This window comes from Lepus europaeus, chromosome 14 (assembly GCF_033115175.1).
Source record: "Lepus europaeus isolate LE1 chromosome 14, mLepTim1.pri, whole genome shotgun sequence".
NCBI lineage: Eukaryota > Metazoa > Chordata > Mammalia > Lagomorpha > Leporidae > Lepus > Lepus europaeus.
In genome coordinates this window covers 34,067,397-34,094,040 of record NC_084840.1, presented here as the reverse complement: position 1 = coordinate 34,094,040, position 26,644 = coordinate 34,067,397, and the positions used below count along the sequence as shown (strand labels likewise).

Genomic DNA, 26,644 nt, shown 5'->3' with positions numbered 1-26,644 from the left:
CAAAAAAAAAAAAAAGAAAATACCATGGACTTGGCAAACATAAGAGGAGAAAACATGTATGAAGCCTGACAAGGCTCAAATGATTGCTTAAGCAGGCTCAAAGGTATATGATATCTATGAAAAGTTGTAACAATACTATATAGTGAAGAAAAATGATCTTCCTGTTACATAAGTCTTCTGTAACATGGGGATAGCACAACAAAACAACGCATGTTCTAACGTTCTTAGGAGTTAAGACATCTGGGTAGAATACATTAGTTGCTTGAAGGCCACTTTTCCAGCACAGAATAAATCAGATGTAAGACTGGTCATAGATATAAAAGAGTTGTTTAAGTCCTCCAAAGTGTTTGCTAAATATTCTTCCTTGCTTTCTATTTGAGGTTTTCCTGAATTGGTACTAATCACAACTGTTATAGTCAACATGTAATACCAAATATGCTAAGAAAACCAATCTAGCCTGATTATGACATAAGATAAGCCATGTTATTTTCATTGTAATTCCAGAGAGCTATTGGTATAGTATGGTATTCATTACTTACATCAATTTCAATTCTTCTTTCTAAAAAGTTTCAAAAACTTCACTTAAGTTTATCATCTCAATTTTGTTTATCATTCTGTAAATAGAATACAGGTGACAGAAAAAAAGAGGCGTTAAAAGATACCTCAAATCTAATACTGAAGTAGAGTTTGTGGTAGAAAATGACTGTTGCTGAATTGAGGATTTTTAAGTCCTTTCTCTTTATATAACATATTATATATACATACATACACACACACACACATATATATATATAAAATAGTGTACTCCCTAATGGTAAGGAAATAGTGTTGGCTTGATCTGCTTTAGAGGTGGAAGGGTTTCTGTCCTAGGTTCCTCCCCCGTAAACATTCAAGTACAAGAAGGTTATTAGGTAGTGTTCTTGGGATCACTTGTGGTTTTTGGTTTTTTGTTTTTTGTTTTTTTTTTTTTTTGACAGGCAGAGTGGACAGAGAGAGAGAGACAGAGAAAAAGGTCTTCCTTTTTCCGTTGGTTCACCCCGCCCCAGTGGCCACTGCGGCCAGTGTGCTGCGCTGATCCAAAGCCAGGAGCCAGGTGCTTCTCCTGGGCTCCCATGCGGGTGCAGGGCCCAAGTACTTGGGCCATCCTCCACTGCACTCCTGGGCCAAAGCAGAGAGCTGGACTGGAAGAGGAGCAACTGGGACAGAATCTGGCGCCCCAACCGGGACTAGAAATGGGGGTGCCAGCACCGCAGGCGGAGGATTAGCCTATTGAGCCGTGGCGCTGGCCTCTTGGGATCACTTGTAGCAGGGAAGAAGTAGAAGGATGCTGGGCTGGAGTGTATTCTGAAGTAAGGTACCCATTGCCCTCACTGGGTACTCAGAAGCTGGGGTGCTCCCTCAGAATTCTGGAGGCAGTTCAATTGGGGTGCAGAGTGGCCTTTAAACCTCTCTGTTGACAAGGTTCAGTGAGGTGACTCTGCTCAGCACATAGCTGCCCAAAGAAAGATGGCAGCTAAGGACCATCCATAGGCAGCAGTTTCTACAGCTGGGAGGCCAGTTCTTCAGTCCTGAATGGAATCTGAGAGGTGCACTCCAGCATCCAAACAGTCACCAAAATGGCAGGATTTTTTTCTTTCAGAAGAGAAAGATCTATAGAAAGAGCTCTCATCCACTGGTTCACTTCCCAAATGCCCACAACAACCAGGCCTGGCAGCAAGCCAGGAATAGAATCCAAGTTTCCTATGTTGGGGGCAGGAACCCATTTACTTGATCCATCGTCACTGCCTCCCAGGATCTGCAGCAGGAAGCTGGAGTCAGGAGCTGGAGCCAGGAATCAAACTCAGGGACTCTGAGGTGCAATGTGGGCATCATGACCACTAGGCTTAGCTCCTGCCTTTAAATTGCAGGGTCTGTGTTTGATTTTCAAAGAGGAACGCACTGGATCCTTAAGGCAGCATTTTCCATTGTACTGGAACTAGGGACTTCTTTGACACTCATTACTTTACTGCAGTTATATGTTGCTTGTTCTCTATTACTTGGCTGCTGATGAAATTTTATTCAATCTTTAGAGGAATGGTTATTGATTTTCAGAAAATCATTGTAGACCCATGCAGTGCCTCCCCTTTTTAGTTACCTCCACATATCTTTCCCCCTTACACTTTTCATACCCCTCTTGGCACTTACCAGTTTCATATTGTAGATATTAGGTTACATTATGTTACCCACAACCCAGCAAAATAGTAGCTCCTCAAAGGCACATGTTACATCTTATATTTTTAGCCACTGAAGCAGCTTCCTTGGATGTAGCTTTCAGGGTATGTGCACACTGAACACCCCACAAAAAAAAAAAAAAAAATATTCAAATTCTCCCATGCTCAGTAGCCTGGGTCAGTCCCAAGGAATCACACAATAAGTATGTGTGGAATTGAATTCAGGTAAATTAAACCAGTACTTGGCTTTGAAAGTGTAACATTTTTCTCAATTTCCTTTAGGGCTCATAATGGCTTCCAGTCACACTGTGTTGATGCGGTTGGTAGCCTCAGCATATTCCATTGCTCAAAAGGCAGGCATGATAGTGAGACATGTTATTGCTGAAGGAGACCTGGGAATTGTGGAGAAGGTATGGCACATGACATCTCATTTCATACCCACTGTGTTTTCCTTCACTGAACTTTAATTTAAAGATGTAACTATTTGGATCGGCTAGCAGTTAACACACTTGAGGGCTTTCTTTTGATACTGTAAGACCCTTGGTTTAATGGATTCCATTTCTGCTTGGGGAATTACACTAAGTGTTCTAGATTTTATTCATATGACTAGGTTGTCTTTTTTTTTTTTTTTTTTTAACATTTATTTATTTGAAAGGCATAGTTAAAGGAGAAACAGAAATCTCCCATCTGCTGGTTCACTCTCCACATGGCTGCAATGGCCAGGGCTATTCCAGGTGGAAGCCAGGAGCCAGGAGCTTCTTCTGGGTCTCCCCTGTGGGTGGCAGGGCCCAGGGACTTGGGCCATCTTGCACTGCTTTCCAGGTACATTACCAGAGATCTGGATTTGAAGTAGAGCAGCGGGGACTCCAACCGGTGTCCATATGGGACACCTATTCAGACGTCCCTGAATAGGTCTTCTGACCAGTATCCAGTCCCAGGACAAATCCAAGAGTAGACCTGTAAAACCCTGCAATTCTTAGGAAAAGCAACATGTTTGGTAAAATTTGGCATTTAAATAGGTATTCCTTATATTCAAAGCAATACATTTTTTTTCTCATGGAAGAAAAATTCAGAGTTTTCCTTTTCAGTATGGTAATTTGAAAGTTAGGTAAGTTACCAGAAGGTTTTTGGTGGTAGTTGATTTTTTTTTTTCTTTTTTTGAAAGAGTAAGAGAGAGAATCGATATTCCATCTGCTGGTTCACTCCCCAAATGGCTGCAACAGCCAGAGCTGGGCCAGACTGAAGCCAGGATGGGTGTCCCATGTAGGTGGCAGGGACCCAAACACATAGGCCATTATATGCAGCTTTTCCCAGGTGCATCATCAGGGAGTTGGATTGGAAGTGAAGCAGCTGAGACTCTAACCAGCACTCGTGGATACCAGGTGGATACCAATGCAGGTGGCGACTTTTCCTGCTATACCACAACACTGGCCTTGAGGGTTGATTCTTTAAAGAAATAACACCATGCGGGTATTCCAGCTTAAACCAGTATTTCTTCCGTAAGATTTGGTTATTTCAAATGATAAACTTTAAATATAAATTTCTATATATTGACTTTTAATCTTTAAGTCTTTAGCATTATGTTTAAGGAAGATTGTATTATATTTTTGTCCAAGTGGGAAAATTAAGGAAGATGATTTGTCATTAACACTTTAATAGTCATAGAAATAGAGTCATAGCTAAGTCACTCACTTATGATAAATTAGGCATCTATCTAATGTTATTACTCTTAGAAAAATTAGAGCCACATAGGTGAGTAACAAACAACTCTTAGCCTAGCAGGTAAGATGTCTGCATGTTAGGTTTCAGTACCTGGGTTTGAGTCCCAGCTCTGGCTCCTGATTCTACCTTCCTGCTAATGCAGACCTTGGAAAGTAGTGGTGATGGCTCAAATAAATGGGTTCCTACCACCTGCATGGGAGACCTGAACTGAGTCTCTGGTTGCCAGCTTCAACCTGGCTTAGCCATGGCCACTGCGGATATTTGGAGTGAACCAGAAGATAGCAGCTATCTCTTTCTATGTGTCTCTTAAATTAAAAAAAAAAAAAAATCAAGCTATTCATAGTTGTATAAATGACATCTCTCCCATTCCTCTATCCCAAGGCACTGTTAGCTGTATTCATAGCTGGGTGAACAACATTACCCCAAAATTATAATTCATGATTCATTTTTCAGCCTGAATGGAACAGGACAGTTGCTAGCAGGGCACAGGACTGTGCTCCTGACTCTGTCCTGTCTTCTGGGAAGGCTAGTTAATGCATTGAGTCACAAGAGTAAGTGTTAGAAATAGTCGTAAGCTCTGAGAAAGTCGGCCAAATCCAGTAGGAATAAAATTATATCCGGTATTCACAGACAAGTAATATAAGGTAAATCCAGTTCAATTCTTTTTGTAAAAGAGGTTTTAGGGGTGGGCATTTAGCTTAACAGTTAAGATAGCAGATAGGGTGGCTGTGTCCCATATTGGAGTATCTGAGTTCAGAAACACGCTCCCTCTCCTGACTCCAGCTTTCTGATAAGGGAAACTCTGGGTACTGATTTAAGTTATTGGGTATCTGCCACCATGCAGGAGACCTGGATTAAGTTCCTAAATCCCAGCTTCCATTGGCCCTGTCCCAGCTGTGGTAGGCTGATGGGAGCTTGTCCCCTTTCTCACAAGCTCCCTACCCCCTATTTCTCTGCCTTTAAAATCAATAAATATTTTTTTTAAAATTTGAAACAGAGATGAAGACAGAAAGAACTTCCCAAAATGCCTATAACACCCAGGGCTGGGACAGACTGAAGGCAGAGCCTGGAACTTAGTTGGTGGCGTGGCCTGTTACCTGAGCTTTGAAACATTGCCTCCCAGGGTATACATCAACAGAAGGCCAGATGATGGTAGACCTGGAACTTAAACCAGATTTTTCAGTATGGGATGCCAGTTTCCCAAGTAGCATCCTAACCACTGTGCCAAATACATACACCAAATAGATTTTTAAAAATTTATAAAAAAACAAGAAAGGTTTCAATTGACCATATACATGTTTAATGATATCACAGTATAATACAGATGCTTTCAGAAGGCTGCTAATCTCTTTTTCATAAAATATTTTCTGTTTTTAAAAATAGGCAATGAAAAAGAATAGCAAAAAGTAAATGAAAATCTTCTATCATCCCATCATCACCAGTAATTCGGATCATTTCATTACAGATTTTTTTTCTTTCACATCACTTTGTTTAAAGTGAATTTATGTTGTGATTATATTAGATGTACAATTTTGTAGCCTTAGCTAAGGAGAAATAGATTATCTAAGTTAGAAAAAAGTTGCATTGTCCTATGTACTACTGTGCAGGCACTTACTTCTAATACTTTATATCTACCTGTTGATGCTTTTTTTTTTTTTTTAGGTCTATTTATTTGTAAGGAGGAGTTAAAGAGAGGCAGAGGCAGAGGCAGAGAAAGATCTCTATCTGCTAGTTCACTCCCCAAATGGCTGCAACAGCCAGAGCTAGGCCAATCCTAAGCCAGGAGTCTAGAACTTCTTCCAGGTCTCTCACACAGGTGCAGGGGCCCAAGGACTTGGTCCAACTTCTGCTGCTTTCCCAGGCACTTTAGCAGGGAGCTGGATGGGAAGTGGAGCAGCCAGGACTCTAACTAGTGCCCATATGGGATGCCAGCACTGTAGGCAGCAGCTCTACCTGCTATGCCACAGTACAGGGTAAGATTTTAAAAGAAACAGTGCAACATAAGATTGTCACTCACGGTATCTAGAATGATGAGGTCTGGCACTATGTTGATAGAAAGAGAAAAAGATACTTATCATAGAGAAGAAAGAGAATAGTTTTCCTCATGCATGTCCTTCAATGGCTGTCACCGTATCCTTTTTCTCTACAGCAGTGGTTTGCAAACTTCATTAATGTAAAATTAATCTTCAAACTCAAAAATTTTAGTAGTTTCATTCAGCAGATATTTATAGAGTGCCTGCTGTATGCCAGGCACAAAACTTGAGAGAATAAAATCTTTAAAACATTCTGTCAGAATAAGAATTGGGGGTGGCTATAGTAGTTCAGTGAGTTAAGCCGCTGCTTAGGATACCCACATCCTATGTCGGAGTGCCTGGGTTCAAGTCATGGCTACTTTGCTTTGGGTCCAGCTTCCTGTTAATGCACCAGGGAGGCAGCACATGATGGCCAAAGTGCCTGTGTTCTTGCCATATATGTGGAAGACCCAGAAGTAGTTCTTGGCTTTTGGCTTTAGGCTGGTCCAACCTAGTCCAGCTCTAGCTGTTGTGGGCATTTAGGGAGTCTCTCTGTCATTCTGCCTTTCAAATAAATAAAACTTTTAAAAATATAATCGTTTGCATTGAGATAATCATCAAACTTCAATATGCCATGAGATTGTTAAAGATAATATAATCTGTAAATCCACCTAAGCAAGCATATTTAAATTGTAACATGTAATTTCTCTGAAAGCAAATAAATAAGATTATGGCTGTTAATTACAAAATTTTCTACTGTCTTTTACTAGTGTGACTATTTGGTATATGGATTCACTGATGGTGTCATAGGATAGCTATGTATTAAATATTACTGTGGTTCATTCTTAAATTTGTTATATTTTAGAAATAGAAATTCTGGGGCTGGCTCTGTGGCATAGCAGGTAAAGGCACCACCTGCAGTGCCAGCATCAGCATCATATGGGTGCTGGTTCAAGTCCCAGCTGCTCCACTCCCCACCCAGCTCCCTGTTAAGTGCTTGGGAAAGCAACAGAAGATGGCCCAAATCCTTGGATCCCTGCACCCACATAAGAGACCTGGAAGAAGCTCCAGGCTCCTGGCTTTGGAACTGCCCAGTTCTGGCTGTTGTGGCCATTTGGGGAGTGAACCAGCAGATGAAAGACATTCATTCATTCATTCTCTCTCTCTCTCTCTCTCTCTCTCTCTCTCTCTCTCCCCCTCTCCCCCTCTGTAATTCTGCCTTTCAAAAAAAATGAATAAATCTTTTTTTAAAAAAAGAAATAGAAATTCTTTCTATAAACTAGTGAATCATCTTGAGGAGCTCCTGAGTTATTTACATTAGGATTAGTGAGGAGAAAATATAGGAGGATTCATTTAAGGAATATTACCTTTGCCTTAAAAATTATAAATTTCTATCTTGTTATTTTTAAAGGTTTCTTTATTTATTTGAAAGAGTTACAGAGAGAAGAAGAAATAGGTAGATAGATAGATCAATGGATTGATCAATCTTCAGTCTGCTGGTTCACTTCCCACATGGCTGCAATGGCCGGGGCTGGGCCAGGCTAAAGCCAGGAATCAGTAGCTTCATCCAGATCTCCCATATGAGTGTAGGGGCCCAAGCACTTGGGCCATCTTCTGTTATTTTCCCAAGAGCATTAGCAGGGAGCTGGACTGAAGTAGAACCAACAGGGCAGGAACCCTGTATTGCAGGTGGTGGCTTTACGCACTATGCCACAACACCAGCACCAACTTCCTATCTCTTAACATGTGTAAACAAAATGTTGCTATCTAGAGATCTTAGAAATTTCTGAATCAGGATAGGAAATGTTCTAAATAATTTAGAAGCTCCTTCCAAATTTTAATCACTGTTAATCCTAAGATCGAATCCCAGCAAGAAACTAGATAATACATTTATTGTTAAATCCTGCAACTTTAAAAACTTATACTATATTCTAAATTCTATAGATGGTCATTTACATTAGGAGTCAATCAGAGGACAAAATAGCTTCACATTAGTCTGCTAAAATTGGCATTCTCTGTTACAGACCTGTGCGACTGACTTGCAGACCAAAGCTGACCGATTGGTTCAGATGAGCATTTGCTCTTCATTGGCACGGAAATTCCCCAAACTAACAATTATAGGGGAGGAGGTAAGAGTTGTCAGGAACAGAATATTCCTTTAATCCCTGTTTACCATATAGGCTTATAATGAACACTATAAGGGTTTATATACTACTATTACGATTTAAACATTATGTCTTGTATTAACATAAAACTCATTACATTTCTTAGATTTGGAGGAAATACTGATTTTAAAATATTTTGCTCCATTTCTGAGATGGATGCTTTAGTTCTTGGCTATAAAAGATACTGTTGTCATCCTCAGCGTACAAACTTTAAGATGGTGGGATTCTAGAACTTTGGATTAAAATGGGTTTTGTTTTGTTTTTAATTAAGCTAATCTAAAACCATGTAGTCTTGAAAGTGAAAGAACTGACATCTCATGTGAACAAGAGAGCAGAAGTATCTGATGTCAGAGCATCTTGTTTAAATACTAATACTTAAAAAGAATTTTTAAATCCTGTTCAGGATAATGAAGTTGAGAACAGTCATTTTTAAAATATGATTGTTTTTGCAATTATATTAGGTTTGCTTTAAAAGTTCTAAGTGTTACATAAACAGGAAGGGCTAGCAAATGCTCTCATGCCTCACCTCTGCTACTGAGAGAAATGGTACTCTATAAATACTAAGCATTTTTAGTAACTGTCAGTATTACCTCTGCTTTAGGATCTGCCCTCTGAGGAAGTGGATCAAGAGCTAATTGAAGATGGGCAGTGGGAGGAAATACTGAAGCAACCATGTCCATCGCAGTACAGTTCTATTAAAGAGGAAGATGTAAGATCCGTATTTATACTTTATACTCCGTGTTTCTTACCATAGTAAAGGACATAAAATTTCCCTATAAGATGATAAGTTGGTATTTGTAAAATAAGGGCAACCAGAAAGCTTGAAATCTCTGAAGGTACCAAGTAACCCTATGGAATGTCTGATCTATTGATTTATAGTTCAGTTTCACATCTTGATGGTTGCCTTCTACTCTGAAAGTACTGAAAATACTTACAGAGAAGAAGTCTAATTTGTTGTTTATAAATTTTGTAGTAAAACATTTCATTGATAATTGAGGCTGGAAGAAGATGAAACAGCTTGCTACCTTTTATTGTTAGAAGGCTGTAAAAATCATGCCACTTTCTGGTTACAGTTGCTCAAGTTCAATCTGTCACTTCAGATAACCACCACTTCTTCAGCTTCCTAATTTTAAATCATTTTACACATATTCATTGAATACTTATTATAAGCAAGGCACTTGGCTCTGTGGTACAAAAGATACAGAAAAAATGGGACATGGTTTCTTGTATCAAAAATAGGCTGTCACTCACAAATTCACATCAAGCATTGTAGTTTTATTGGTGAATGGCAGCATGTACTAAATCATGTTAAAAGTCCTAAGCAGAAGGAATTTCTTTCTTAATCTGCTGCCCGGTTTATCAACTGTCACTTTTTTCTTGGCTTATATAAGGATACTTCAGAAAGTTCATGGAAATGCATATTATGAAAAACTGGAAAAGGCAGGCATTGGCGCAGCAGTTAAGACACAGATTTGGACACTTGCACTCCATATGGGAGTCCACTGGGTCAAGTCCTGTCTCCACTTCTGATTCCAACTTCCTATTAATGTATACTCTGAAAGGCAGCACTAGATGGCTCAAGTACTTAAGTGTGTGCCACCCATGTGGGAGACCTGAATTGAGATCTGGGGCTCCTGACTTCAGCCTTGCCCAGCCCCAGCTTGGCCCAGCCTGGCATTTGGGGAATGAAGCCATAGATGGAAGATACCTGTCTTTCTCTCTCTGCCTTTCAAATAAAATTTTAAAAACTGCATGGATTTCAGAAAAATTTTACACCAAAATAAATTGATCTTTCAAATCCATTTTTACCTCTACTTTTTGATGTCACCTTATATGAACGATGTCCTTAAGATAATCTGAGTATATTTTTTAAATCAACATTTATAGGTAAAAATGAGTGCCAACCACACGTTGTTCAAAACCTTTTTCTGGCACATTGAAAGTTTTGCTATACTATCATCTAGAGCTCAGTGTCCATGACCTTGTGCCTAGTATAGAAATAACAGTAAACTTTTATCAAGTTAAGCATGTTGGGACTAGAGCTGTGTCACAGAAGGTTAAAGCCCCAGTCTGCAGTGCTGGCATCTCATATGGGTGCCGGTTTGAGTCCCAGCTGCTCCACTTCTGATCCAGCTCTTTGCTGTAGCCTGGGAAAGCAGTAGAGGATGGTCCAAGTCCTTGGGCCCCTGCACCCGCACGGGAGGTCCAGAGGAGACTCCTGGCTCCTGGCTTCTGGCTTTGGATCAGCTCAGCTCTGGCTGTTGTGGCCATTTGGGGAGTAAACCAGCAGAATAGAAGACCTCTCGCTCTTGCTCTGCCTCTCTCTGTAACTCTTTCAAATAAATAAAATAAATCTTTAAAAAAGGGGTGGGGGGGCAGCACTGTTGCATAGCGGGTAAAGTTGCTGCCTGCAGTGCTGACATCCTATATGGGTGCCAGTTCGAGTCCTGGCTGCTCTACTCTGATCCAGCTTTCTGCTATGGCCTGGGAAAGCAGTAGATGGCCAACTCCTTGGGCCCCTGCACCCGTGTGGGAGACCAGGAAGAAGCTCCTGGCTCCTGGCTTCGGATTAGTCCAGCTCTGGCCATTGCAGCTATTTGGGGAATGAACCGACAGATGGAAGACCTCTCTCTTTGCCTCTCCTTCTCTCTCTGTATAACTCTTTCAGGTAAATAAAATAAATCTTAAAATAAAAATAAGAAATAAAAAAATAAAAAAGTTAAGTGCTTGCTTATATACTAAAAAAAGTTAACATATACTAAAAAACACATATACTAAAAAAAAAGTTAAGCATATAATATTTAAAATTCTTAAATCATACTTTTTTCTAATTCAAATGGACTTTTTCTATCATTAGAAAAATAATAAGGTAGTTTTTTTTTTTGACAGGCAGAGTTAGTGCGAGAGAGACAGAGAAAAAGGTCTTCCTTTTCCGTTGGTTCACCCCCCAAATGGCCACTACGGCCGGCACGCTGTGCTGATCTGAAGCCAGGAGCCAGGTGCTTCCTCCTGGTCTCCCATGAAGGTGCAGGGCCCAAGCACTTGGGCCATCCTGCACTGCCTTCCTGGGCCACAGCAGAGAGCTGGACTGGAAGAGGAGCAACCGGGACAGAATCTGGCGCCCCAACCAGGACTAGAACCTGGGGTGCCGGCGCCACAGACAGAGGATGTGAGCCAAGTGAGCCACGACGCCGGCCAATAAGGTGTATTTTTTAATATCACATTACTGATGTTATTATCTTAAGCCATCTATAGCATAGATTTTAAAAACAGTCATTTTACTCTATTGGAAATTTGATTAAAATATTTCTCTTTTTTTTTTTTTTTTTTTTTTTTTTTTTTTTTTTTTAAGCTTGTGGTCTGGGTTGATCCCTTAGATGGTACCAAGGAGTATACTGAAGGTTGGTATCTCTATTTGTACTTGACAGAAGTAGGACTAGGATGTGACATTTAGCTGTAAGTATTTGGTATTTGGGATATTGTATGAAAAGTTGGTACCCTGTTTTCCTCTAAAGCTGTATTTGTGCTCCTGGTATCCAACTATTGTCATAAATCAGTGATTATCAAAGCAAAAGAAAAAACTTCATCTCTTTCAGACACCACCCCCCACATAACTCTACCAGTCCACAATTCTGAGTCCCCTAGATGAGAATCACTGACATTTAAAATCAGCGTTACCAATGGACTATACAAGATCTCCAGCTTTCCAGAGGAGAAAAACGATGACAAACACAGCTATGTTGCCCTTGCTCTGCTGCCACCTTCCCATGCCCTACCTATTCACTCTCCCCTCCTCTGGGAATGACTTTCTCCACACCCTCATCTTTTTTTATCTTAATATTTATTTATTTATTTGAAAGGCAGAGTTACCAAGAGGCAGAAGCAGAGAGCGAGAGGTCTTCCATCCACAGGTTCACTCCCCAAGTGGCTGCAATGGCCAGAACTGGTTAGATCTGAAGCCAGGAGCCAGGAGCTTCCTCTGGGTCTCCCACATGGGTGCAGGGGCCCAAGGACTTGGGCCATTTTCCACTGCTTTCCCAAGCCATAGCTTAGAGCTGGATGGGAAGTGGAGCAGCCGGGACTTGAAACAGAACCCATATGGGATGCTGGCACTGCAGGCGGCAGCTTTACCTGCTGCGCCACAGCTCCGGCCCCATACACCCTCATCTTTAAAGATAAGTTTTGAAACAGTACAATATTTCTCCTTTCTGAAGTGATCTAAGGTGAGAAAAATTAGAAGTAGCTTAGAATTTATTTTTTAAAGTAAGATCCACATAGATTTTCTTATTGGTTCTCAGCTTCATAGCTTAAACAAAATTCTCATAATTACTAGAAAAAACTCTTTCCTTAAGGAGACATTTCTTTAATGAATTAATCATACAGTATGTTTATGCAAGTATATATTTGTACATGTTTACTTATAACATCATAATCCATTGAGAAATAGGAAAATTCTGGGCAACTTTTTATGTTTAAAAGCACTGAGAAAGCTTATTTAGGTCTTGATTTCCATATCCAGAGATTTTGACTTAAAAGTTCTGGGAAAGAGACTGAGAAGATACGTGTCTAAAAAATTGTAATAGTTTTTTTTATTTTTTTTTATTTTTTTTTATTTTTGACAGGCAGAGTGGACAGTGAGAGACAGAGACAGAGAGAAAGGTCTTCCTTTTGCCGTTGGTTCACCCTCCAATGGCCGCCGCGGTAGCGCGCTGCGGACAGCGCACCGCGCTGATCCGATGGCAGGAGCCAGGTGTTTATCCTGGTCTCCCATGGGGTGCAGGGCCCAAGGGCTTGGGCCATCCTCCACTGCACTCCCTGGCCACAGCAGAGAGCTGGCCTGGAAGAGGGGCAACCGGGACAGGATCGGTGCCCCGACTGGGACTAGAACCTGGTGTGCCGGCGCCGCTAGGCGGAGGATTAGCCTATTGAGCCGCGGCGCTGGGAAAAATTGTAATAGTTCTAATTCTCCTAGATAGTCCATGTACCCCACTTTGAGACACCTTTAGAGATATGAAATGCAAGTCTAGAGAGAAATCTAGGAACATAAAGTGACTCATCAGGTAAGAGTGAGCTGGAGAGTGGTGGAAGGGACATAGAGGGACCTAATGATAATAGCTGCAGTTCTGGCTGCTTTATTTAATTGGTTTACAAATTGTACTCATGAGATCATGGTTATCAATTAAACTAAGTGGCCATAGACTCAATTTCTATCTCTGGCCAGTCCCCTTATAATTTTGTGCTCTTTGCATAAGTAGAATTGACTATGGATGCATTATTGCAAATTATTTACCTTTATTGCAAAGTAACTTGAAGTAGTTGCTGTACTGATGATGAGTGATATGTGAGAAAGTTATATAATTGATGTTAACTTTTTCTGAATAGGCCTTCTTGACAATGTAACAGTTCTTATTGGAATTGCTTATGAAGGAAAAGCCATAGCAGGAATTATTAACCAGCCATATTACAACTACCAGGTAATACTATAAATGATGCAAAAATATTTTACTGTATGAACAATTACAGTGGCATATGCTTCCTGATGTCATCTTATCCAGTGATTCCTAGCTTGGTTGTACATACAATCATCTGGGGGGTATTTCAAAATACAGATTTCCAGGTCATACCCCAGCCTTACTGAATCGGAACCTCTAGGGGTGCTGGTACCAGGAATATATACTTACGTGTATGTACACATTTACAGTGTATGCATTGTATTATTTTTATCTGTGCTTTATGATTGAAATGCAGAATTTTGGGAATTTCTGACATGATTCATGATTAGCTTGGTCATCAAGACATTTGATTTACAGTTGGTTCTTAAAGTGCATTTAAAAATGAACCTTTTCAAGCAAAAAAAAATGCTAGCCCTGTTGTTTTCCTGGTAATACTTAATTGTGCCTAAATGGTAGTCAGTATTGGTGACAACTAAATATGCTTTTGCACTCTTTTCTCATATTTTGTATCTTCTGATCTGCTGTGACTTTCTATTATACATCAAAGAAAACTGTCTTCCTTAAAAGCAAGAGACTATTATAATTTCATAGCAAGAATATACCATTAGATTACATTAAATTTTAAAGGAAATTGTTGAGATAAAATATTTAAGATATTTATGTTGATATGACCTTGATAGAACTTTAGAGAAACAATGCATCCAGAGTGAGGACTGTTACTTCTGAATTTCCAGTTTGAGTTAACAGCAGGATAAATCTTTACTACATTTACTTTTCCTGCTATTTATGATTATAAATTTTATTTGTGATCATGTATTTCTTAGGACTTAACCAAAATAGTTATACATGATTGGAAGAGTCCTACCGAATTGCTTAAGTGTCCATTAATTATTTTAATAGGACTTTAAAGTTTATATAGTATTATATGCAGATACAAGTTTGTGGTTTTTATGTGAACTTTAAAGTAAGTCAGTATTACTTAAAAGAAGGACATTTAGTCCATAGAAGTCATTGTAATGCATGTCACCTTTCAATAAAAAAAAGATCTAAATGACTAGAAGTTATTGATAATTTTCCTCACTTCTTTCTGAGATTGGAAAAATTGTATTCATTTTCCACAGAACAATGAAAAGCAGAAGTTAAGGGAAGACAGGAGTGAAGCAAAGGTGAGAAAAATAGCTAGGGTTTTGGTTCTGGTAGTGAGTAAAGAAGTAGGCAGTTTGTGGTTCCCTGGGTAGCCACTGTCCATCCTATGTACCAGCTCATTCTTTCCCATTCTGCTTCTTTTCATTATCTCTCCCTTTGTCTCATTCCCTTTGTATACTCTCCTTACCTCTCTTTTGCTTATGCCTTAAATTAGTTACAGTGAATAGCAGTAGAAAAGTTGCCTGTCTGTACTGGTGATATTTAAGGCTAAATTTTAAATAACCATCATCATCATAATTATAATAGCTAAAATCCATCAGGAACTTAAGAGCTCCCTGTGTGTTGCTAGGCTCAAAAGATTCACATATATTATCTCATTTAATACTCACCACACCCTTTAAGGTAACCATTACCCCCATATTAAAGAAGAGAATGTATAGACATTTAGGCTAGTGGTTAAGATGTCTGTGTCCCATATCAGAATATCTGGGTTTATTGTTCAGCACTGGCTCCTGACTCCAGCTCCCTGCTAATGTAGATATTGGGAGGCAGCAGTGATGGACCACTTGACTGGGTTCCTGCCACCCACATAGGAGACCAGGACTGAGTTTCCCAGCCGCTGGACTGTTATGGGCATTGGGAGGAATGAATCAGCAAATGGGAGCACCTTCTCTCTATGTGTCTCTTTGCATTTCAAAAAAATAAATAATCCAAAATAAAGAAAACTGAGGTAATTAATGTGCTCAAGGTCACCCCAGTTGTTAAATGGTAGAGCTAAGATTCAAACTCAGGTCCAAGCCTTACTGTACTCAACATTGCTCTGTTGAGCCAGATAAAAGACTTAACAATTCAAACTTTATTATTGCTTCTAACAGACTCTGAAGCTGATAGGCACTTACAGGAAATGACATGGCATAGTGCCATTCAAATTTTATATGTGCCATATAAATTTAATTTAAATTTTTCATGTGCCCTTATCAATTTTAATTAACAGAAGATGAAACATTAGCTTTTGTTACCCTCAGAAAATTGGTGCACAGCCTTTGCAGGAGAGACAATGAGATCAGGAGTCCTGAGTAAGGCTAAATGGCTGTATCATGGGATTGCATTCCCTGAAGCCTCCTTCTTTCCATTGGTGTTGATCCTAAGGGCACTCCTTAGTACCATCCCACCTATCCCCATGCCTCCTTCCCAGAGAGCCCAACTTAAAAATTAAGCATATTCCACTCTGATAGCACCCAGGACAAATACGGTGATATGTTTGAAAACATTTTGACAAGTAAATTCAGGCAGACCAATTGAGTGATGAAGAATAGCAGCTTTGGGAGTGGATGTATGGCCTAGTGGTTAATATGCCCATGTCCATGACTGGCACTGTGATGTAGGCAATACCAGCATCCCATATAGGTGCTGATTCAAGTCCTGGCTGCTCTTCTCCTGATCTAGCTCCCCATGAATGTGCTTGGGGAAATAGCAGAGGATGGCTGAAGTGCTTGGACTCCTCCACCCACACAGGAGACCTGAAAGAAGCTCCTGGCTTCAGCCTTGTCCAGCCCTGGTCATTATGGCCACTGGGGAAGTGAACCAGTGGATAAACAGTCTCGTCTGTTTCTATCCTTCTCTCTCTGTAACTCTGATTTTCAAATAAATAAATCTTTTTTAAAAATTAAAAAACAAAAAAGATGCCCACGTCCTATGTGGACTACCTGGATTTGGTTGCCAGCTCCAGCTCCTGACTTAACTTCCTGCTAATGCGGAACCTGGGATGCAGGGGCGATGGTTCACGTCATTGGTTTCCTGCCATCCATGTAGGAAACCTGGGTTGTGTTCTGGACTCCCAGCTTGTAGCATTTGGGAAGTGACCCAGTTAACGAGCGCTCTCTTTTTTTTATCTCTCTGCCTCTCAAAGAAAATTTTTTAAAATTTAAAAATAAAAAAGAATACCAGTTTTGAACACAGATGAGCCCAGTGCTCATTATGTACTAGAATCCTGATTCTGATCACTTCATGATTCCAAATACCATCTTTCACATAAGGATGATAATACATATTTCATGGAGTTGGTCTGAGAATTGAATGAGATAATACATGTAAAGCATGTGGTATGATGCCTGATACAATAAAATACATGTTCAGTAAAATATGCCTATAACTCTATAACATATGCCCTCTGTATTAATATTGTTGTATTTTGATGGCTCTTAATTATTTTATGTATCTGTTTTACTTTCCTTGAAATACAGGTTATTTTTGTCCATATACAAGTATATAAGGGATCTTCAAAAAGTTTGTGGAAAATGAAAAGATAAGTTTATTCTGGTGCAAAAAATTTTGAAAGCCATGAATGGTTTTGTTTTTGTTTGTTTGCTTTTAAGATTTATTGGGGCCGGCGCCACGGCTCACTTGGCTAATCCTCTGCCTGTGGCGCTGGCACCCCAGGTTCTAGTCCCGGTTAGGGTGCCGGATTCTGTCCCGGTTGCTCCTCTTCCAGTCCAGCTCTCTGCTGTGGCCCAGGAAGGCAGTGCAGGATGGCCCAAGTGCTTGGTCCCTGTACCCACATGGGAGACCAGGAGGAAGCACCTGGTTCCTGGCTTTGGATCGGTACAGCGTGCCAGCCATAGTGGCCATTTTGGGGGTGAACCAACGGAAGGAAGACCTTTCTCTCTGTCTCTCTGTCTCTCACTGTCTAACTCTGCCTGTCAAAAAAAAAAAAAAAAAAAAAAAAGATTTATTAGGTCCAGTGCTGTGGTGTTGTGAGTAAAGCCACTGCCAGCTGGTGCTGGCATCCCATATAGGTATCGATTCAAGTCCCAGCTGTTCCACTTCCTATCCAGCTCTCTGCTAATGTGCCTGGGAAAGCAGTAGAAGATAGGCAAAGTCCTTGGGCCCCTGTACCCACATGGGAGACCTGGAAGAAGTTCCTGGCTCCTGGCTTCAGATCGGCCCAGTTCTGGGGGAGAGAACCAATGGATGGAAGAGCTTTCTGTCTCTGCCTCTGCCTCTCACTCTGCCTTCCAAATAAATAAATACATATTTTTAAAAACTAGGGTCCTTATTCTGGTCACCTTGTGATTTAAAAGATTTATTTATTTATTTGAAAGGCAGAGTGCAGAGAGCGAGAGACAGAGTTTTCACCTGCTGGATCACTCCTCAAAAGGCTGCAAAAGCCAGATCTGGGCCAGGCTGAAGCCAGGATCCAGGAACTCCATCCTGGTCTCCTACATGGGTGACAGAGGCCCAAGTTCCAGGGCCATCTCCCACTGCCTAGGAGCAGGTAGCTGAATTGAAGCAGAGTAGTCAGGACTTGAACTGGGATCTGAAAATGGGATTCCAGTTTTGTAAGAGGCATCTTAATTCTCCATGCCATAACACCGGCCACCCATGCATAGTTTTTTGATGATATACATCTTATTTTCCATGAACTTTCTGAAGACTTATTGTATATAACAATGTATGTAAAAATTGTGAGTTCTTAAAAAGAAAATAGATTGTACAAATGTATCATCATTGCCATTTTGCCACTATAGTTGTCAGTAAAATATTAATCTGACCCCATTATCCATACCTACTCTTTGCTGTATTAGCTATCGGCTTAGAGCAGCAAAATACATTCTTCCTATTACCTAGTCCCTTGGTAACATGACATTTATTGTTCCTTGCATAATGATAAATAGCATGAAGATGGTATTTCCTGTCATGGGGGCTTCAGTACCTTTTGAAAATGGGTACTTTCAAATAAAACAGAGATCCTTAGACAATTCAGATTACAATTCAGATTAAGAATCAGTATGTGGTGGTTCCTTTCCTGAGGACTCCAGGGAACAATCCAAAATCTCCTTCAGCCCCTTAGGAACTCATGACCAAAATGACATGACCAATCAGCTGATTCTCTCAGGAAAAGCTGTCAGTGAAATTCTTATATTTATAACCTTGACATGTTTTTATTTTTATAGTTAACTCTACCTAAATATTCCATATTCTAAATTTGCTAACTGTAACAGTATAACTATTCCATTAATGGCTAATGTTTTCTTCTCTAAATGATTACAAGCTTTGTTGTTGTTTACATAGGCAGGACCAGATGCTGTGTTGGGGAGGACAATCTGGGGAGTTTTAGGTTTAGGTGCCTTTGGGTTTCAACTGAAAGAAGCCCCTGCTGGGAAACACATTGTCACCACTACTCGATCCCACAGCAACAAGTTGGTTACCGACTGTGTTACTGCAATGAACCCTGATGATGTGCTGCGAGTGGGAGGAGCCGGAAATAAGGTAGGAAAAAGATCTGTCATCTGCTCTGAAATGCAACTGAATCACTGGAGGAAATACTGAACTTTTTTAGAACTTGAAATAAGAGCTTAAGAGTAAGGATTAAAGAGTGTGATTTGTTACCGATTGTGCGTTTCAGCTACATCTCAATTTAAAGGAGATTACATAAGGTTCAGGTCATTTTTAGTGTTAGTAAAATTCATCAAGGCAGGACCCCACGCCTCTTATTAAGGACCCTCCTAGGATATATCTTAGACCTTTCTTCTACAGATTCACAGGACAGGCCTGCTGCCCCCTTCCTGGTAACTCCCCTTCCATACCCCACGATTCTTTCATCCAGGCTTCCAACCTCTTGAGCAAATTGTGAAATGGGACACAATTTGATCTACATCCCTAGCCCCAATCTTTTTTCATCTGATTGTCCCTTGCATATCATTATGATGAATCCTCTGAGGTATCCCAAATTCAACATGTGCCATGGAAGCTGTTCCTCTTTTTTCCCCACCCCTACATGTGTTCCTTTCCCTAATCATTATCTGGTTAATGGCACCACCATTTTCCTAATTGCCCTACCAGGACATCTGAAAGTCACCCTGAATGTCTCCTTTCTTCACATCCTATCAGTCTGGTCCTACCCATGTAACTTGGAACTATTTCCCTGATGTCTCCATTTCAATTGCCAGTATCCTAGCTGCAACCTGTCATTTCTCATACAGAATACTGAAGTCATCTCCCTATTCAGTCTAGTCCACAAATGTTACCAGAACAATTAAAAATGGAAAAACTTCTCCCCTGTCCCAAATGCTTGGATGATTCCTAATCACAAGAATTTAAAATCCAAGCCTGTCAGCATAGAATGTAGTCTTCTGTATCCTCATCTCATACTTGGATTCTAGTGATACTGAATGGTGTGGAGGTCCTGACATGTGTGTATTTTTCACTTGAGTGCCCAGCAACAGGAAGGCAAATAATAATTAATCACTGAACTGAAGAACTCATTTCTCTTGTTTTAGAAGCAATACTCAACTGTTTTTAGTGTTCCTAAAAGCATTTACTGATAACAGTGAAGAATGAGAATTAAAACTTGGAAAAAATCTACATTTCAAAGTGAAAATTATTTCTGGTGTTCACTATAGTAGAAATAGTGACAGGTGTGATTTCTCTTTGCCACTGTTGTAATCACAAAAGCCTATTAACTCTTATTCTCAAAGGACACCACTCTCCCAATAAATAAAGTGCCCATCCTGTATGTTTCTTTCTCCTCTTGAAAAGCCTTGTTGGATAGTTCTTAACTTTTTTACATCAAGGGCCCCCTTGAGGATCTACAGCCCTCTCCACTCAAAAAACAGACCTGCAATAGTTCTTCAGATAATATAAGACTTGACACATTTGTTCAATGGAAGAAAATCCTAGGACTGGCACTGTGGCATAGTAGGTTAAGCATCTGCCTGCAGCACCAGCATCCCATAAGGGCACCAGTTCCAGTCCCAGCTGTGCCACTTCCAATCCAGCTCCCTGCTGATGGCCTGGGAAAGCAGTGGAGGATGGAACAAATGCTTGGGCACCTGCACCCACATGGGAGACACGGAGGAAGCTCCTGGCTCAGCTCCAACTGTTGCGGCCATTTGGGGAATGAACCAGTGGATGGAAGACCTCTCTCTTTCTCTCTCTCTCTCTCTCTGTCTGCAACTATGTCTCTCAAAGCAAATAAATAAATAAATATTTAAAAATAACAAAAATTTATTACTCAAAAGTCTAGGATAGACATTGAGGTACAACAGGTTAAGCTACCTCTTGGGATGCATCTCGTATTGGAATCTTACCCCTGCTTCCAGTATAGCTTCCTGCTTAATGAACATTCTAGAAAGCAGCTGGTGATAGCTCATGTAGTTAGGTCCCTGCCATCTACATCAGAGACATGGATAGAGCTCCTGGCTCCTGGCTTTTATGTGCCTCAGACCCAGTTGTTGCAGGTTTTGTCGAGTGAACCAGCAGATGGAAGACTGATCTCTCTCTCTTTCTCTCTCTGTTACTCTCTCTCTTTCTCTCTCTCATTCTCTGTCACTCTTTCAAATAAGAATAAATAGACATTTTTTTAAAAAAGGCTACAGCAAGGTTGAAATGTTTGTGAATAGTACCTAAAAAAATAACTTGATTATTTTTCATTGAGATTTTCCTCATTCTCTCAGTCTGGTCTTTTCATGTGAATACTGAATTCTGTAGTAATAATGATTTTACAATATAACCAAAAAGGTCAATGATTGTTGAAAACTTGAATATCAACTCACTATTTAGAGTCATTCAGGTTCTGTCAGTGACCTCAATTTTCTATGAGCATTACAGGAAATATTAGGATGGCTATTTAAAAGTTTTTGTATTTAGTAGTGGAAACAGCATAGATATAATTTTGAAGAATTAGGAAAGTACTTGTCAGACCAGTCAGCACTGAGCATCTGTTAGGACTTGCCACAATTTGTATGTTATTTACTGCTTGATATTTCTGTATGCTTTATTCAATAATGATCAATATTTTAGAAGTTAAAAAATGTTTTTACATAAATATATTTATGTTTTTACATAAATATATTGCTTTTTACTAAGAAAAATAACATTAAATAAGAGAAAATCTTAATTTATCTAACTTGGAATATGTAGAGTGTTCAGATATCTTTTGTAGTTTATTTTACCAGTTTTTCCCCTTCAGATTGCTGTCTTATTATGCATCTATTCTATCTATTTCTTCATAATACCAGTATAATTTAAATCTGCTAACAGCTTTCACCCAGTAAGTATGACAGAATATGATTGATGAACTATCCTTCGTAGAATCAAGCAATTTTTCTTATTTGTGCTTCAAAATGAAAAGGATATTTGAGGGATATTGAGGGATAATTATTATTTCTTACCTTACAGATTATTCAGCTGATTGAAGGCAAAGCCTCTGCTTATGTGTTTGCAAGTCCTGGATGTAAGAAATGGGATACCTGTGCCCCGGAAGTTATTTTACATGCTGTAGGAGGTTGGTCCATTTTATTTGGGGGAATCATATTTATATTATGCTAAGACATAGTATTTTAGTGGTTTCACTTTACCTGGATTCTTTGGAATAAAAGCTAAAAGGAAACTTAAGAGATTATCCAGTCCACATCTCTCATTTCATAGATGAAAAAGTAGGTTTTCAACACATTTATTTTTCTTTAGTTATAGTTTCTTTTTTGATTGTCAATCTACATACATTTTTATAGCTTTAATATTTTAGAATTTTTTCCTTGTAAAGTAGAATGTTCACCATCATTTAGTCTCTTTCAAGACAGTATTGATGAATTTCTCATTACTGGTACTGAAGATCATAGAGCTGGAATTTTTTAAAAACCTGATCAAAAATATGTACAAATGCACTCATAAACATAGTAAGATGATCTTTCAACCTCAGATTGACATCAGTTCATATATACTGTACTAAGCAATGCCTTTTAAAATCCCTGTCAAAGTTTTTTAAAGGCAGTAAAATACCTGTTTTTTTCTGTCCTTTCTACTAAAATTCTATTTTATCAAACTTGGCATGTTGTATGATGAGGAGGTTAGATTGTGTGTCATTACTATTTTTTCTTATTAGGAATGTAAACTGTAATATAATACAGTTAGGAATGTGAAATGAAATTATATTATATACCTAACATTGCATGAGCTCACTACACATAAACTCTTACCAAATCAAGTGTAACATGAAATAATAGAATGAAGAAGACATTTTAAAAATTGTGATTTCTGATGATGAAGTATAACCAATAGGAATGATTGACACCTTGAGAAAAAGAAATTAATTGATTACCGACAAATACAAATTGAAAATGTTAAATGAAAAGAATCTTAATTGGAGACAAAAAATAATTCTTTGGTTACAATTTCCCTATATTCTCAAATTTTAATTGAATTAAAATTTTAACCTTTATGGTTGCTTGCTATTTTTATTCTAAATTTATTGGCTACTATTGAACAGGGAAACAAAAGGCAATTAAAAACTACTGGCTTGATTCCATTGGCGTTAATGGAATGTTATGTTAATGTTGTATTGATGTTTTTTCTATAGGCAAGTTAACTGATATCCATGGAAATGCCCTCCAGTACAACAAGGAAGTGAAGCACATGAACTCTGCAGGAGTCCTGGCTGCACTGAGAAATTATGACTACTATGCGAGTCGAGTTCCAGAATCTGTTAAACAGGCACTTGTTCCTTAAAAGACAATTTAATTTACTTAGCTAGGTAAAGGACTTGTTCTTAAAATAATAGATTTTTAAATTAATTGTATGGAATCAGAGCTCCATCTTTATTCATTGTTATTATCAGTGATTTACATTTAGTTATTTAGGATCAAGAAATAGAATTAAAGTGTTGAGCTCGATTACACAGCCAAACCAAATTTGTCATCTGGAGAATTTACAAACTTAATATGTGATTTTTTTTTTTCTCTTTTTATGTGAAGAAATGAAAAAAGGTTTAGCTCTAGTTGACCATAAGGCTCAGTTGTTGAATCAACATTCCTATTTTATAAAACAGATTTCTTAGGGCTGGCTCTGTGGCATAGTGGGTAAAGCCACCGCCTGCAGTGCCGGCATCCCATATGGGCATTGGTTCGAGTCCCAGCTGCTCTACTTGGCCTGAGAAAGCAGTGGAAGATGATGGCCCAAGTCCTTGGGCCCCTGCACACACTTGGGAGACCTGGAAGAAGCTCTTGGAACAGAGCTTCCAGAAAAAGCTTCTGGAACAGCTCTCAGGCTGTTGCGGCCAATTGGGGAGTGAACCATCTCTCTCTCTCTGCGTGTAACTCTTTCAAATAAATAAATAAATCTTAAAAAAAAAAAAAAAGAATACTTACCAAAAAAAAAAAAATACTGATTTCTCTAGAACATAGCCCAGTCAGTTGTTTGGAATCTCAGTCCTGTTTTTCTCAGTGATTTTTAGTATGTTCCTATTCTATGTATAAATGCATATAATGTTATGTATGTTGATTAAACAGATTTATGATGAAAGTTTCTTCAAAATAAATTACTTAATCTTAGTTCTTTTTGTTATTCACAAGCTCTTGTATTTTCAGCTATTTAAAAATTATAAATTCTCAGGGCCAGTGTTGTAGCATAGTGTGTTAAGCCACCACATGCAATACTGGCATCCCATATGGAATTGCTGGTTCCAGTCCTATCTGCTCTGCTTCCTATTCAGCTCCCTACTACTGCTCCTGGGAAAGCAGTGGAAGATGGCTGAAATACTTAAGTTCCTGCTACACGCTTGCAAGACTGGGATGGAGAACTTGGCTCCTGACTTTGGCCTGGCTCAGCCTGAGCTATTGTGGCCATTTGGGAGTGGATGGAAGATCTCTTTGTCTGTCTTTTCACTATCTGTCACTCTGCCTTTCAAATAAATAATATAACTCTTTTTAAAAAGTTACGGATTCTCTACTTTGGAGGTTAGTTTATTGTATTGCATCTTTATAAAGCTTAACTGGAAAGTTGGGTAATTACATTTATTCCTTCTAATGAGAGTTTATAACATATTATCAAAATCTGACATTATGCCTGTGTTTTTATTTTTTAGGTCTCTGTCCATTGCCCTTTTTAAAAAAAAAAACATCATTATTATTGAGAGCCAAAGAGAGAGTGAATACTCATCTGCTGGTTTATACCCTAAAGTAACACAATGGCCACAGACAAAGGGAAGAAGCTGGGAGCTGGTAACTCAATTCAGGTCTTCCACAAGGGAGGTAAATACCTGATAACTTGAGCTATCACTGCTGCCTATCAGGTTCTACATTAGCAGAAAGCTGAAGTCAAGTATTAAATCCAGACACTCCAATATGTAATAGGAGCATCTTAGTTGCTAGGCTAAATATCTGTCCCATCCGTTGTTTTTAAGATCTCTGTTTTATTTTATTTTTTTATTATTATTTTTTTTGACAGGCAGAGTGGATAGTGAGAGAGAGAGAGACAGAGAGAAAGGTCTTCCTTTTTGCCGTTGGTTCACCCTCCAATGGCCACTGCAGCCAGCGCATCTCGCTGATCTGAAGCCAGGAGCCAGGTGCTTCTCCTGGTCTTCCATGCGGGTGCAGGGCCCAAGCACTTGGGCCATCCTCCACTGCCTTCCCGGGCCACAGCAGAGAGCTGGCCTGGAAGAGGGGCAACCGGGATAGAATCCGGCGCCCCAACCGGGACTAGAACCCGGTGTGCCAGCGCCACAAGGTGGAGGATTAGCCTGTTAAGCCACGGCGCCGGCAAGATCTCTGTTTTAAGTTAATAGGATCCAAACTCTACTGCACATGAGAATCTTTTTTTTTTTTTAAGATTCACAGGGTCTGTCTCAGCCATTTTTATTCTGTATATTTTAAGAAGGCTACTTTGGTGACTTTGATAATCATTTAATTATTAGGCTCACCAGATAAGATTATATGGTATTATTTTACAGGGCATCATAATACAACAGAAAGAGGTTTCTGCAGCCCTCACACCTTTAACCATGCTCTCTTGGAACTGTTCTTACGGTCCTGATTTTCTTCTAGCCCTCTGGCCACTTTTTAATCACCTTTCTTGCTATCTCTGTCTTCCTTCCCTTAAGTGTCACAATTCACCAAGATTCTGTCCTAGGCTTTCTACTTTCTCACCAGATCCTGCTTTACCTTCATGGCGTCATGTGGGCATATTGCCCATCAATCCAAAATCTTTTTATCCAGCATAGAACTCTTAAACTCTACATCTACACTCCCAAAAATCTACTTGATGACTTACTGATACCTCTGAATTACCAGTATTATTTCTAAACAGCTCTTAATTCTTGCCCACTCCTCCTTAAGTTATTCTACAAACACAACATGGTCCTGATAATAGGCTATATTTAAAAATCACTTTCTTGGGGCTAGCATCATGGCATAGCTGGTAAAGCCTCTGCCTGTGATGCCAGCATCCCATATGGGCACTGGTTTGTGTCCTGGTTGCTCCAGTTCTGATCTAGCTCCCTGCCAATGCCTAAGTAGGGGAAGATGGCCCATGTGTTTGGGCCCCTGCCAACCACATCAGAGACCTGGATGAAGCTCTTGGCTTTGGCCTGGCCCAGCCCTGGTTGTTGTAGTGTTGTAGCCATCTAGAGAGTGAACAAGCAGATGGAAGATTCTCTCTCCCTCTCTCTCTCCCCATCTCTCCCCCTTCGTCTGTAACGCTTTCAAATAAATAAATAAATCTTTTTAAAAATCACTGCTTTAATTCATTTACTTCCTTGTAAGAAGAGTTCTCCATCTATGAACAGTGAACTAAATCTAGTCAAAACGAAGGACAGAAAAAGAGAAATCAGTCAATTAATCAGTTTGGGCAGGCATTTGACTTAGTGGCTAAGATATCACTTGAGACACCTGCATCCCATATTGGAGTGCCTGAGTTCGAGCCCCAGCTCTGCCCCTTATTCCACCTTTCTGCTAATGCATACCCTCTGAGGCAGCGGCTGATGGCTTCAGTGGTTGGGTCACTACCACCCACCTGGGAGACCCAGATTGCATTTCTGGCTCTTGGCTTGTTGCAGGCATTTGTGGAGTGAACCAGTTCATGGGAGCTCACTTCCTATTTCTCTATTTCTCTCTGCTTCTCAACTAAGTAAAAATGTTAAAAAAAAAAAAAAAACAAAAAACACA

General features: G+C 39.6%; 1 protein-coding gene across 7 annotated transcripts in view; it reads left to right on the top strand.

Moving 5' to 3' along the window:
• Window positions 1–24,427, top strand: part of BPNT1 (3'(2'), 5'-bisphosphate nucleotidase 1) — a 29,544-nt gene extending 5,117 nt beyond the window's left edge. For 2 of the 7 annotated variants that reach the window (XM_062210365.1, XM_062210363.1), the window contains exons 2-10: window positions 2,493–2,620; window positions 7,969–8,073; window positions 8,711–8,818; window positions 11,462–11,510; window positions 13,492–13,583; window positions 14,684–14,728; window positions 18,780–18,977; window positions 21,888–21,993; window positions 23,065–23,874. In XM_062210365.1, the coding sequence (XP_062066349.1) occupies window positions 2,501–2,620; window positions 7,969–8,073; window positions 8,711–8,818; window positions 11,462–11,510; window positions 13,492–13,583; window positions 14,684–14,728; window positions 18,780–18,977; window positions 21,888–21,993; window positions 23,065–23,213 (972 nt within the window). In that variant the 5' untranslated portion in view covers window positions 2,493–2,500 and the 3' untranslated portion in view covers window positions 23,214–23,874. Of the gene's footprint in view, window positions 1–2,492; window positions 2,621–7,968; window positions 8,074–8,710; window positions 8,819–11,461; window positions 11,511–13,491; window positions 13,584–14,683; window positions 14,729–18,779; window positions 18,978–21,887; window positions 21,994–23,064; window positions 23,875–24,195 lie in introns of those variants that run through there. The other 5 variants (XM_062210368.1, XM_062210367.1, XM_062210364.1 and 2 more) reach the window with 4 other exon arrangements.
• Window positions 24,428–26,644: the final 2,217 nt, after the last annotated feature.